Source organism: Microcaecilia unicolor, chromosome 10 (assembly GCF_901765095.1).
Source record: "Microcaecilia unicolor chromosome 10, aMicUni1.1, whole genome shotgun sequence".
NCBI classification, from domain to species: Eukaryota; Metazoa; Chordata; class Amphibia; order Gymnophiona; family Siphonopidae; genus Microcaecilia; species Microcaecilia unicolor.
This window is the reverse complement of record NC_044040.1, coordinates 108,434,620-108,449,747: the sequence shown is the minus strand read 5'-3', so window position 1 is coordinate 108,449,747 and position 15,128 is coordinate 108,434,620. Positions and strand designations below refer to the sequence as shown.

The 15,128-nt window shown below is 48.2% G+C and overlaps 1 protein-coding gene across 1 annotated transcript in view; it reads right to left on the bottom strand.

Annotated features, from left to right (window-relative positions):
• STAG1 (stromal antigen 1) overlaps positions 1–15,128 on the bottom strand; it is a 1,758,022-nt gene that overhangs the window by 1,546,608 nt on the left and 196,286 nt on the right. Inside the window, 1 exon segment of the mRNA XM_030215628.1 lies at positions 14,327–14,403. Within this exon segment, the coding sequence (XP_030071488.1) occupies positions 14,327–14,403 (77 nt within the window).

Below are 15,128 nucleotides of genomic sequence, written 5' to 3'. Positions count from 1 at the left end.
ACACGATAATGGTAAGCACTAATCGCACTAAGGTGATTCCTTACTGAGTTGGTCTTGAGGCCAGACTCTGATAAATGCAGAAGGTATTCAAGCAGGTTCTGTGCAGGGCAAGAACGAGGTTCTAGGGCCTTGCTCTCACACCAAACGACAAACCTCCTCCACTTGAAAAAGTAACTCTTTTTAGTGGAATCCTTCCTAGAGGCAAGAAAGACATGGGAGACACCCTCAGACAGACCCAACGGAGTGAAGTCTACGTCCTCAACATCCAGGCCGTGAGAGCCAGAGACTGAAGGTTGGGGTGCAGCAACGCTCCGTCGTTCTGTGAAATGAGAGTCGGAAAACACTCCAATCTCCACGGTTCTTCTGAGGACAACTCCAGAAGAAGAGGGAACCAGATCTGACGGGGCCAAAAGGGCGTTATCAGAATCATGGTGCCTCGGTCTTGCCTGAGCTTCAGTAAGGTCTTCCCCACCAAAGGTATGGGAGGATAAGCATACAGGAGGCCGGTCCCCCAATGAGGGAGAAAGGCATCCGACGCTAGTCTGCCGTGTGCCTGAAGTCTGGAACAGAACAGAGGCAGCTTGTGGTTGGTCTGAGAGGCGAAAAGGTCCACCGAGGGGGTGACACACTCTCGGAAGATCTTGCGTACCACTCTGGAATGGAGCAACCACTCATGCGGTTGCATGACTCTGCTCAGTCTGTCGGCCAGACTGTTGTTTACACCTGCCAGGTATGTGGCTTGGAGGAGCATACAGAATTGGCAAGCCCAACGCCACATCCCGACAGCTTCCTGACACAAGGGGCGAGATCCGGTGCCCCCCTGCTTGTTGGTGTAATACATTGCAACCTGATTGTCTGTCCGAATTTGGATAATTTGGCAGGACAGCCGATCTCTGAAAGCCCTCAGTGCGTTCCAGATCGCTCGGAGCTCCAGGAGGTTGATCTGCAGATCCTTTTCCTGGAGGGACCACAGACCCTGGGTGTGGAGCCCATCGACATGAGCTCCCCACCCCAGGCGAGATGCATCCGTCGTCAGCACTTTCGTGGGCTGTGGAATTTGGAATGGACGTCCCAGGATCAAATTGGTCCGAATGGTCCACCAGAGCAGTGAAGTGCGGCAACTAGTGGAGAGGCGGATGACATCCTCTAGATTCCCGGTGGCTTGGAACCACTGGGAAGCTAGGGTCCATTGAGCAGATCTCATGTGAAGACGAGCCATGGGAGTCACATGGACTGTGGAGGCCATATGACCCAGAAGTCTCAACATCTGCCGAGCTGTGACCTGCTGAGACGCTCTGGTCTGCGAAGCCAGGGACAGGAGGTTGTTGGCCCTCGCTTCGGGAAGGAAGGCCTGAGCCGTCTGGGTATTCAGCAGAGCTCCTATGAATTCCAGAGACTGGGTTGGCTGGAGATGGGACTTTGGGTAATTTATCACAAACCCCAGGAGCTCCAGGAGTTGCACTGCATGGACCGGAGGGCTCCTGCCTCCGAGGTGTTCTTGACCAGCCAATCGTCGAGATATGGGAACACGTCCACTCCCAGCTTGCGGAGATACGCCGCAACCACCACGAGGCACTTTGTAAACACCCGTGGGGCAGAGGCAAGCCCAAAGGGCAGCACACAATACTGAAAGTGCCGTGCGCCCAGGCGGAATCTGAGATACTGTCTGCCAAATTGAGGGCGTATCCGCACCGCACTATTTGGAGAACCCACTGGTCGGAGGTTATCAGAGGCCACCTTTGGTGAAAAAATGTTAACCACCCTCCAACCGGCAGATCGTCCGGCACGGACACTTTGAGGGCGGCTATGTTCCCATGGATCCAGTCAAAAGCCCGTCCCCGGCTTTTATTGTGGAGGCACAGGGGGCTGCTTAGGTGCACGCTGTTGACGAGAACGAGCGCGCTGGGGCTGTCCCTGTGCCTGTCGAGGCCTTTGGGCTGGCTGGGTGTACCTACGCTTGGCAAAAGCATAGGGCGCAGCCTGCCGGGCCCGGGAAAAACGTCCACCTGCTGAGGTGGATGCTGAAGGCGCCCGGTGGGAGAGCTTGTCGAGGGCGGTTTCCCGCTGATGCAGTTGGTCCACCAGCTGCTCGACTTTCTCACCAAAAATATTATCCCCCCGGCAAGGGACGTCGGCCAGTCTCTGCTGGGTGCGGTTGTCCAGGTCAGAGGCACGCAGCCATGAGAGTCTGCGCATCACTATACCTTGGGCCGCAGCACGAGATGCCACGTCACAGGTGTCATAGATACCCCTGGACAGGAACTTTCTGCACGCCTTCAGCTGCCTGACCACCTCCTGATAAGGCCTGGACTGCTCCGGCGGGAGCTTATCAACCAGGTCCGCCAGTTGCTTCACAGTGTTCCGCATGTGGATGCTCGTGTAGAGCTGGTAAGATTGAATGCGGGTCACGAGCATGGAAGATTGGTAGGCCTTCCTCCCAAACGAGTCCAGAGTGCGAGACTCCCGCCCCGGGGGCGCCGAGGCGGTATCCCTCGAACTCCGTGCCCTCTTGAGAGCAGAATCCACGACCGCCGAGTCATGGGGCAATTGGGGCCGCATTAACTCTGGGTCCGAGTGGATTCTGTACTGGGACTCTGCTTTCTTGTGAATGGTGGGGTTAGATAATGGTCTCATCCAGTTCCGAAGCAGTGTCTCTTTGAGGACATTGTGCAACGGCACCGTGGAGGACTCTCTAGGTGGTGATGGATAGTCGAGGACCTCGAGCATCTCAGCCCTCGGCTCATCCACAGAGACCACGGGGAAGGGAATGCATATAGACATATCCCTAACAAAGGAGGCAAAGGAGAGGCTCTCAGGAGGCGAGAGCTTCCTCTCCGGTGAAGGCGTGGGGTCAGAGGGGAGGCCCACAGACTCCTCTGAGGAGAAATATCTGGGGTCCTCCTCTTCCCCCCACGAGGCCTCTTCCTCGGTATCGGACATAAGCTCATGTAGCTGAGTCCTTAACCGGGCCCGGCTCGACGTCGAGGCACCGAGGCCTCGGTGTCGTCGAGCGGTGGACTCCCGCGCCGGCGGGGACGAAGCTCCCTTCATCGACGGGGACTCTACCTGCGTGGCGGTCGAGACCGGCGCCGCAAGCGGCGGCGGTGTCGAAGGCCTCGGCACCGGGCTAGAGCTCGCCGGCGCCACAGTCAACGGCGCCGAGGGCGCAAGCACCCCCGGCGCCGGCACAGCCTGGCGCATCAGCCCTTCCAGGATCCCCGGAAGGATGGCTCAGGAGGCACTCGTCCAGGCCCGCTGTCGGGAAAGACGGGGGGGCCGGTAGAGGCGTCGGTGCCGGAAGCTGCTCGGGTCCAGGAGACTGCACCGAAGTGCTGGGACCCTGACGCGTCAGTACCTCCACTACCGAGGGGGACCTCTCCTCTCGACGTGAACGCTTCGGCATCGACTCATCTCCGGCACCGAGGGCCGGGCGCACCGATGGGGACCGATGACGGTGCTTTTTCTGCTTTTTGCGGTGCCCGTCATCGGCGCCAGGTGGAACGGAGGAGGAGGAGGTCGATCCCCCTCGGTCTCGAGGGGCCAGGTCGGACAGGGTTCGGTCCCAAGGGCCATGAGCAGAGGGAGTGACTGGGGCCGATTGTCCACGCGGCCTCTCACCCCTACCGTCACCGGAGGACCAGCGGGCCGACGGGACCTGTACTCCTGGGGTCGATGCCATCGGTGCCGATTTCGCGGGCATCGATACCGGTACCGAAGAACCGGCCGTCGATGCCGTCGACGTCGAGGGGCCGGCGCAAGTTCCAAAAAGACGGTCCCGCAGAACTTGCCTCGCAACCTGAGTCCGTTTCCAGAGACCAAGACACAAAGAACACGACTTGATATTGTGCTCCGGCCCGAAGCACTGGAGGCACCAAGCGTGGGTGTCGGTCTGCGAGATAGGCCGGCCGCACCGACCACACTTCTTAAATCCACTCGGGACCTTCGAGGACATCGACGGAAAAATCGTGTCGGCGAAGTTAAAGTCGTCGATGGTGGCGGTAAATCACTCCTCGAAAATAAATCGACCGCGCGGCCACAAGGCCGCAACGCGACGCCCCCGCTAGAAACGAGGGAAAGTTAAGCGCATTCTCTCTTTTTTTTTTTTTTTTAAAAGGAAAAAGAAAAGGTTGGAGCGCGAGGCAATAAGAAACAAAAAAATTAACGAATTCGCGAATAAACGCGACGGTTTTCCGGGGCTGACTAAGAGAGAGCGGCGACACACGACTCTCTCCAGCGCGGAAAAGAAAAGACTGGCGGGAACGGTCGTGCACGGGCGGGAAGACGGACGCGCATGCGCGGTGGGCGTGCCCTGCGTGCGGACCGCCCGCGAAGCTTCTTCCGGTTGGTGGGGGCTGCCGCGGACGTCACCCCAGTCGTGAGAACAAGCAGCCTGCTTGTCCTCGGAGAATACCTGTAAGCTGGCAGTATCGGAATGTGAGTGTAAGCATCCTTTAAGTCCAGAGAGCATAGTCAATCATTTTTCTGAATCATGGGAAGAAGGGTACCCAGGGAAACCATCCTGAACTTTTCTCGGACCAGGTATTTGTTCAGAGCCCTTAGGTCTAGGATGGGACGCATCCCCCGTTTTCTTTTCCACAAGGAAGTACCTGGAATAGAATCCCAGCCCCTCTTACCTCGGTGGCACGGGCTCGACCACATTGGCCCTGAGAAGGGCGGAGAGGTCCCTCTGCAAGTACCTGCCTGTGCTGGAAGCTGAAGGACTGAGCTCCAGGTGGACAATTTGGAGGTCTGGAGATCAAATTGAGGGAGTACTCTAACTGGACTATTTGGAGAACCCACCGGTCGGAGGTTATGATAGGCCACCTTTGGTGAAAAAATTTTAACCTCCCCCCGACCGGCAGATTGTCCGGCACAGATACTTTTATGGCGGCTATACTCAGCTGGAGCCAGTCAAAAGCCCATCGCTTGCTTTTGCTGGGGAGCTGCAGGGGCCTGCCTGGGAGCACGCAGTTGACGCCAACGAGCGCGCTGGGGCTGACCCTGGGAAGGCTGCCAGGAAGGTGGATTGTACCTACGCTTATTGTAAGCATAGGGAGCATTCCTCCTTCCCCTGAAAAAAACGTCTAACTGTTGAGGTAGATGCTGAAGGCGCCCGGTGGGAGAGTTTGTCGAGGGCGGTTTCTTACTGGTGGAGCTGCTCTACCACCTGCTCGACCTTCTCACCAAAAATATTATCCCCCCCGGCAAGGAACATCCGCAAGCCGCTGCTGGGTTCGATTGTCCAGGTCAGAGGCACGCAGCCACAAGAGTCTGCGCATCACTATACCTTGAGCAGCAGATCTGGATACAACATCAAAAGCACCCCTGGACAGGAATTTACGACACACCTTCAGCAGCCTTGATCACCTCCTGAAAAAGCCTGGCGTGCTCCGGAGGGAGCTTTTCCCCCAAGTCCGCCAGTTGCTTTAAATTGTTCCGCATGTGGATGCTCGTGTAGAGCTGGTAAGACTGAATTCTGGACATGAGCATAGAGGACTGATAGGCCTTCCTCCCAAAAGAGTCTAAAGTCCTAGTTTCTTGCCCCGGGGTCGCCGAGGCGAAATCTCTAGTACTCCTGGCTCTCTTGAGAGCGGAATCCACAACCACAGAGTCGTGAGATAACTGCGACTTCATCAACTCAGGTTCTCTGTGGATTCGATACTGGGACTCTTCTTTCTTGGGAATGGTGTGATTAGTTAATGATTTCATCCAGTTCCTCAGCAATGTCTCCTTAAGGACATTATGCAGAGGGACAGTGGATGACTCCTTAGGTGGTGAAGGACAGTAAAGGACCTCGAGCATCTCAGTCCTGGGCTCATCCTCAGTTACCACAGGGAAGGGAATGCCCACAGACATTTCCCGGACATATGACGAGGAGGAGAGACTCTCCAGTGGAGAAAGCTTCCTCTCAGGTGAAGGAGTGGGATCAGAAGGAAGACCATAAGACTCCTCGGAAGAGAAATATCTGGGATCTTCCCCTGCATCCCAGGAGGCATCCTCCTCGATATAAGACAAGAGTTCTCGAACTGCAGTCCGAAACCGGGCCCGTCTCAACGCCGAGGAACCATGTCCTCGATGGCGATGCCGAGAAGTCGACTCCCATGCCAGCGGCGATGAAGCTCCCTCCAACGATGTTGACGAGGAGTCAACCTGGGTGGCAGCAGAGGCCGATGCCGCAAGCAGTACCAGCGTCGGGGACCTCACCACAGGCACAGAGCCAGCTGCCGCCTCCATCGACGGTACCGAGGGCGCAAGCACCCCCGGTACCGAGGCATGCTGATGCAGCAGCCCTTCCAGAACGCCTGAAAGAATGGCTCAAATGCTTTCCTCCAGAGTCACTGTCGAGGAAGGCTGTGGGGCCGGTACAGAAGTCAATGTCAGAATCTGTGCAGGCCTGCGAGGCGGTACCGGGCTGTCCGAAGATCGACGCACCGACACTTGTATGGGGGGAGAGCACTCCTCCTGCCGTCGACGCTTTCCGGGTGCCGAATCCTTCAATGCCCCAGAGCTCCTAGTACCGTGCCTCGGATACCGGTGCCAACGCTTCTTCGCCTTCGCTCGAAGCATGTCACCAGTACTCCTTGGTACCGATAAGGACGTGGAATCAACACGCCCCCTCGGGGTCGGATCCAACAGTGGTCAATCCTGGTGGGCCTGCACAGCAGGAGCCTTCGAGACAGGTGGAGACCCACTCGACGGCTTGCTACTCCCAGCTAGTGGTGATGTCCGGACAGCCATTACCTGCGATTCCCGATGTCGATACCATCCCCAGTGCCGATATAGATGCAGAGGAATCAGTCGGAGCTCCGAAAAGACAGTCCCAAAGAGCTCTTCTTGACGCCTGTGTCAGTTTTTTCAAACACACAACTTGCAAGCGTCTGGGCGATGGTCGGGCCCAAGGCACTGGATGCACCAAGAGTTCGTTTCAGATCGACCGCTGGCACGAGCACACTTCTTGAAGCCGCTGGGAGGCTTTGATGACATCAGCGGAAAAATCGCAACGGCAAAATCAAAAGGCTTATTGTGCCGACCTAGGGCAAAAAAAGGGGTACTGCATACGAGCGACCCAAGAAGGCCACAACGGAAGCGAAAGGAAACTTAACAGGGGGAAAAAAAACTAAGGTAAAATAGCTTTTTTTAAACTGGGCCTGAGGGAGAGAGACCGACACGCAGCCACTCTGCACCGCGGAAAAAGAAAAACTGAGGCGGGAACAGATGCGCGCGGGAAGATGGTCGCGCATGCGTAGTGCGTCCGTCCCACACTCTGGAGGCTGTCACAAAGCTTTGTGGATTTTTACTGGAAAAATCTCCGTGGACGCCGACCCACATGTGAGAACAAGCAGCCTGCTTGTCCTCGGAGAATAATAAATGCTCCAACAGAAAACAGCCAGTCTCATGATCTTCAAGGCACTAAAGCCCCGCAATATTCCCACAGCACAAGTGCTCTCAAAAAGAACAGCAGTGGCTGCTTTTTTTTTTTTTTTTAAATAGAGGCAGGAGAAAAAGAAGGGAAGACTGAGATAAAGAGGTAGGAAGTGGCAATGAGAGATTAGGGAGGGACAGGATATTCTCAAATCCAAACTCAACTGAAGAGAGAGAGAATAATGGTTTCGTTGCTACGCACAGGTGCTTATGAGGCACAACTAATTAAAGTTCTCTGTCTCCACCTGCTGGTGAATAGTCACAACCCATTTGTCTGGACTGATCCTTGTGACATAATGGAATTATGGTTATGGCTCCAACCTTAAAATGACTTTCAGCTTTAAAGACTGATTGTGAAACAACATAGTAAATGATGGCAGATAAAGACCTGAACCATTCATACAGTCTGTCCAACTCTCACAATCATTATCACACAATGACTAAAACAACAATGAATGTGATATGAAATACTTTATCATTGTCTCTCTTTGGCATGTCTGGGACATAGACCACTAAAGTCCGCCTAGCCCTGTCCTTAGTTTCCAACTACTGAAGTTGCCGTCGAAGCTCACTCCAGCCTATCCAAATTTGTTCTGTCAATTGCGGGACATAGACCGTGAAAGTCTGCCCAGCACGGTCCTCAAGTTCCAAAATATTGAAATCTCTGTTGAAGGCTTCTCCAGCGCATCCTAAACCGGATTACCATATACAGGACACAGATCATACAAGCCTGCCCAGTACTGGCCTCAGTTCTTCACAGTCCAGAGTTGCCATCTACAGCACCACTCGACATATCCACATATACGCAACCATTTAAGTTTTGGGGTTTTTTTTTATAGTATTTAGAGAGCCTATGTATTCATCCTACGACTTTTTGAATTCATTTTTTATAGTATTTAGAGAGCCTATGTATTCATCCTACGACTTTTTGAATTCAATCAACATTTTTTTTTCTCCTCCATCTCTCATGGGAGGGTATTCCAGGTATCAACAACCCGTGCTACTCACATGAAAAAAAAGAGCAGGAAGGCAAAAAAAATCACTTTCCAAGAAAATACTCGCTGCAGTGACTGAATTCATCATCACAGCTGGTGAGAAGGCACTTGTGCATACTCAGCACGGGCCTACCAAAGGTTTATAGACGTTCTGGAACGCTGGTCGGCGTCCACACAAGGGCTCCATCAGGAAATGTCACCCACTTGTGAGAATCCTATGTCCTGCTTGTCCTCCAAGAACAGAAAATTTCATCACATTTCTTGAATACAATCCTAAAGGGAAATTAAAATTACAATTAAAGTTGTTCACAACTTTAAGGAAAACTGTGTTAATTACACTTTACAGATAAATATATTTAAAAAGAAACAAACAAAACTAAGTGGGTGATACCAAAAATGGAAAAATTCAGTGCAACTAAAGTATGGAAACATTCAACTGCATATGATCACTAAATCAGACCAGAGTTTTGGCTTTCTTTTAAAAAAGAGCAAAATATATTCTGGACCCTACTATAGAGTAGTGTAAGGAGAAAGGGGGAAAGGGAGCAGGACTTGATATACCGTCTTTCTGTAGTTTTTGCAACTACACTGAAAGCAGTTTAAATAGTATATACAGGTCCTTATGTGTACCTAGGGCAATGGAGATTTTACAGTTAATATAAATTAAGAGCTAAAATTAATACATGGAAACTCATCAACATTAGTTGCTGGAATGTTACCAGCCTTTAACCATTCAGTTAAAACATAGGAAATGCCATAACAAGGAACTGTAGATTATGGGACCAAAGGAACATAAGAGTAGCCATACTGGGTCAGAGCAATGGGCCATCAAGCCCAGTATCCTGTTTTGCAAACAGTGGCCAAGCCAGGTCACAAGTACCTGTCAGAAACCCAAATTGTGGCAACACTCCATACTATAAATCCCAAGGCAAGCAGTTGCAACTTCCCTATGAAGAAAGACTAAGGAGGCTAGGGCTTTTCAGCTTGGAGAAGAGACGGCTGAGGGGAGACATGATATAGGTATATAAAATAATGAGTGGAGTGGAACAGGTGGATGTGAAGCGTCTGTTCACGCTTTCCAAAAATACTAGGACTAGGGGGCATGCAATGAAACTACAGTGTAGTAAATTTAAAACAAATCAGAGAAAGGTTTTCTTCACCCAACGCATAATTAAACTCTGGAATTCATTGCCGGAGAACGTGGTGAAGGCGGTTAGCTTGGCAGAGTTTTAAAAGGGGTTAGCCGGTTTCCTAAAGAACAAGTCCATAAACCACTACTAAATGGACTTGGGAAAAATCCAAATTTCCAGAAACATGTACAGAATGTTTGTGCGTTTGGGAAGCTCGCCAGGTGCCCTTGGCCTGGATTGGCCGCTGTCATGGACAGAATGTTGGCTCGATGGACCCTTGGTCTTTTCCCAGTGTGGCATTATGTACTTATGTACCACCACCCAGATCTCTTTATTGAGCACTGACCCCCAAATTGAACCCTAGCATCAGTTTAACTGATTTGGATTATTCCTTCCAATGTGCACCACCTTGTATTTGTCCACATTAAAATTCATCTGCAATTTGGACGCCCTGTCTTCCAATTTCTAAGGTCTTCCTGCAAGGTTGTTAAAACACATGCAGACTGTGTTTTTCACAGTCCACACGTGTTTCAACAACCTTGCATAGTTTTATATCTGCAAATTTAATCACCTCACTCGTCGTTCTGAAATCCAAATCATTTATAAATATGTTAAATAGTACCGGTCCCAGTACAGATCCCTGCGGCACTCCACTGTTCACCATCCTCCATTGAGAGAAATGACCATTTAACCCTACCCTCTGTTTTCTGTCCAATAACCAATTCCTAATCCATACCAGAACCTTACCTCTTCATTTTTCTCAGGAGTCTCTAATGAGGAACTTTATCAAAAGCTTTCTGAAAATCTAGATACACCGGCTCACCTTTATCTCCACATGTTTATTCACGCCTTCAAAGAGATGAAGCAAGTTGGTAAGGCAAGACTTCCCTTGGCTAAACCCATGTTGACTCTATCCCATTAAACCATATTTGTCTATGTGCTCTATAATTTTATTCTTATAATAGTATCTACTATTTTGCACACCACCGACGTCAGGCTTACTGGTCTATAATATCCCGGACCACCTCTAGACAGCTTTTTAAAAATCGGCATCACATTGGCCACCCTCCAATCTTCAGTAACAAAGGACGATTTTAACGACAGGTTACATATTACTACCAGCAGAACAGCAATTTCATGCCTGAGTTCTTTGAGTACCCTTCAATGTATGCCATCCAGTCCAGGTGATTTACTACTCTTTAATTTGTCAATTTGGCTCAGTACATCTTCCAGGATTACCGAGATTTAATTCCTCCACATCACCCCTCCCCCCTTGAAAACTACTTCCAGTACAGGCAGATCTCTTACATCTTCTTCCGTAAATACAGAAGCAAAGAATACATTCAGTTTATCCACTATGGCCTTGTCCTCCCCCTTTGCTCCTTCATGATCTAACGGTCCCACAGATTCACTCGAAAGGCTTTCTGCTTCTGATGTACAACTACTACTTATCATTTCAATAGCGGTAACTGAAAAAGTTACTACTATGAGTTTTAGCTTCTGCGGAAAGTTCCTCTTCATATTCTCTTTTAGCCTTCTTTATTAATGCCTTGCAGCTGACTTGTCAGTGTTTATGTTTCTTCTTATTTTCTGTTTTTGGGTCCTTTTTCCATTTTTTGAAGGATAATCTTTTGGCTGTAATGACCTCTTTTACTTCACCCGCTGGCTGAGACTTTCTCTGGGCTTCCAAGATGGTATTTTAGAATAACGTCCACGCCTGATTGAGTGTCCTAACCTTTGCAGCCAATCCTTTTAGTTTCTTTTTAACCATTTTTCTTATTTTATTAAAGTCACCCTTTCGAAAATTAAATGCATCTACACTAGAATTCTTTTGTGGGTTCTTCCCAGATAGTATCTCAAACTTAATCATGTTATGATCACTGCTTGCCAAGGGTACCCAACACTGTCACCTCTCGCACAGTGCCCAGCATGGCACCAAGGACCAGATTCAAAATGGCTCCCCTTCTCGTCGGCTCCTGGACCAGCTGCTCCAAGACGCAGTCATTTATTACAAATAGAAAACTTATCTCCCTGGCACATCCTGATGTAACATTTATCTAGTCAATATCGGGGTAATTGATATCACCATTATAGCGTTGCCCAATTTGCCAGCTTTCCTAATCTCTGTAAACAGTTCTTCATCCATCTATTCCTTCTGTATTGGCGGATGCTAGTACAACCCTACAAGAAATATCCTTCCCTTCCCACATGGAATTTCTACTCATAATGATTCCACGCTGCTATCTCTGTCAAGTGGAATATTTATTTTATTTGACTCAATTCCCTCTTTAACATATAGCACGACCCCCCCCCCCCCCCCCCAATTTGATTCTCTCTAGAATTGCGATACAATTTGTACCCTGTTAACACAGTGTCCCATTAATTGTCCTCTTTCTGATATACCTATTATATCTACCTCATCACTTTGTGCTATATATTCTAACTCTCCCATCTTATTTTTTAGGCTTCTAGCATTTGTATACAGACACTTCAAATTATGTTTTTTTTTCCATGGATCTACAAGCTGCTTAGAAGTTGAAGGGGATAATGTGCATCCTTTATCCTGCTTTCTCTTAGCATACCTGGCTTACTGTAAGCATTTTTGAAACCTCTCTACTGGGATTCCCTATATGTCCTGTTTCAATAGTATCCTTCAAGGATACTCCACACCTAACCATGCGCTCCTGGGCAACTGTCGGCTTTCCCCCCATTCTAGTTTAAAAGCTGGTCTATCTCCTTTTTAAAAGTAAGTGCCAGAAGCCTGGTTCCATCCCGGTTAAGGTGGAGCTCATCTTTTCAGAACAGTCTCCCCCTTTTCCAGAATGTCACCAGTTCCTAACAAATCTAAATCCCTCATCCCTGCACCATCGTTTCAACCATGCATTGAGATTTAAGAGCTCTGCCTAACTTTTGGGTCCTGCGCTTGGAACAGGGAGCATCTCTAAAAATGTGACTCTGGAATATCTGGACTTCAGCTTTCTACGTAAGAGCCTAAATTTGGCTTCCAGAACCTCTCTACCACATTTTCCTATCTCATCAGTACCCACATGTACCAAGACAGCTGACTCCTTCCCAGCACTATCTAAGATTCTGTCTAGGTGACGCGTGAGGTCCGCCACCTTTGCTCCAGGCAGGCAAGTCATCAGGTGATTCTCACGTCCACCAGCCACCCAGCTATCTATTGCGCTTAATGATCGAATCACCAACTACAACAGCTGTCCTAATCCTTCTCTCCTTGGGAGAACTTGGAGAAATATCTTTGGTGTGAAAAGATACTACATTCCCTGGTGGGCAGGTCCTGGCTACAGGAGTACTTCCTACTTCACCAGGGTGATGATCTCCTTCAAGGAGACCTCCTTCTCCAAGCCAGAACAGGGGATACCAGACTGGAGGTGGGACTTCTCTACAACATCCCTGTAGGTCTCCTCTATATAACTCTCTGTCTCCCTCAGCTCCACCAAGTCTGCTAACTCTAGTCTCAAGAGAATACACCTGTCCCCTGAGAGCTAGGAGCTTCTTGCATCAGGCTCACACATATAACTGCTCACCAACTGGGAGATAATCATACATGTGACAATGCAAAAGACTGGATAGCACCCCTCTCGCTGCTGCTCTGCTGAATCCATCTTAGTATTTTTGAGTTTTTCAATAATTTAAAACTTGCTAAGGTATTAGCTAATACAAAAAAGTCTTTAGTTTACATGGTACATTGTGTGATTTAGTATTTTCTTCTTAGAAGGTAATGAAGTGTTCTTAAAACTCTAAGAGCACTCCTTGCTTGTTATCCTAATTACAATAACTGACTATAAATGAAGAGTTGTACTAGGGGTAGGTGAGCGGGATAAAGACTAAACTAGGTCCTGCAGTGCATGCAAAAGCTATCTTAATGCTGTGGTACTAAGTTCACGTTTTAAAACTAGGGGGAAAAGAGTATGGAGATTAGTTGATAAAGTTTGCTTTTTTTATATTTTTATTATGACTATCACTAATGTTCATTTACCAGAGAAATGTCCTCTTCTCTCAGAACTTCTCAGAAAAAGATGTGGGACCTTTCCTCTTTATATAGTTTTGAATAAGGGAACTGCTTCAAACAGACCCTTTCAAGCTAACTCAGTAATCACGTTGCCTTAGTAACCTCTGCAAATATTCTACTTCCTCACACCTTCACCTAATTGAGGTCACTAGCAGTGCTACCTCTCCAGCAACCAAAGAACAGAAAATTACTGTCTTTTAGAACAAGATTTGAGCCTTCATACTACCGTTTAAAGTTCTTTGGCTGTTAAGTTTCTACCGCTAGAAAAAGTTTCGGTTAAAAACTATGGGAAAAGTGTCTTCTACTAGAGAAAATTTCAGTTTAAAACTATGGGAAAAGGGTTGTACACTATGGAAACTAGTTAATAATGCTTGCTTTTCTCTCTCTTTTTTGTTTTCCCCATTAAGCCTAAACTAGGTCCTGCAGTGCCTGCTAGAGGCTGTTAATGCTGTGGTACAAAGTTCAAGTCTTAAAACTAAATACTAAGGGGGAAAAGAGTATGTAGGTTAGTTGATAAAGTTTTTTATACTTTTTATTCTGCCTATCACTACAGCAGGAAGAGCTAATAGTGCCAGCAGAGTAATTATCTTCACATTAGCACAGCCTCATCCTCTTCTATGTTAACTGAACATTGCCGTGTTGTTACTGTGCACCGATCACTGCATTGTCAGGAGACAGTTTAGTGAACAGCACCCTCTGTAAATGTACTCATACTTTTCAAATGCTGTCTACTCAAAGTGACTTACCTCATCAAATTCTTCAGTCATTTTTCTGATTATTTCTGCATTCTGCATGTTTCTGAACATTTCAATTCTGACAGTACCTTTGAGGGAATGAATAGTAACAGACAAGTAAACATTTCATAACAGTGAAATGGTACAACTATCACCCACTATACTTTTCCAAACTGGCATGAACAAAATTTCTTACTACAACCTTAACATTTTCACCTTAAAATAATTACATTTTATATCCATCCCACCTTGCACAGAAAAAAAAAATATATGAGCATATACTGGATATAATTCTAACAATGAAAACAATTATATAAAAGCAGATGTTCGTGTGTGCTTTCTCTGTCTTATTAGAAGAGGAGATGAGGGGGAAACCGGTTTGAACTGTTCAATTCCTTAACCACTACATATGCATAAATAAAACAAATATTGCAGATGTTCACAACTGCTTCTCCCATAGCAATGTATTGTGGCATTTTTTGGATGGGTAACTTTTACAGCACTAAACCCAAGGAGGATAGTTGAAAACAGGAGATGGGGTGAGCCATTATATGGGCTGAAGCCACTATGCAAAGCTTGCTGGCAGTAGGCGGACATTTTCACTCACCCAAAATGATTAGAAATAAAGGACTGCCTTTGGGTGGTCCATTCAGTAAAAAGTCTAAAGCTGCTCCACATGGAGAGGCAGTGCCTTAAAGGGTGAATTACAAAAGGTGTTTTTTTTTTTTATTACTTATTTGACAGGTTTTTAATTTATTTGAAACCTTCCCATATGAAGATAAATTACCATGAAATAAAAATTTAATATCACTAA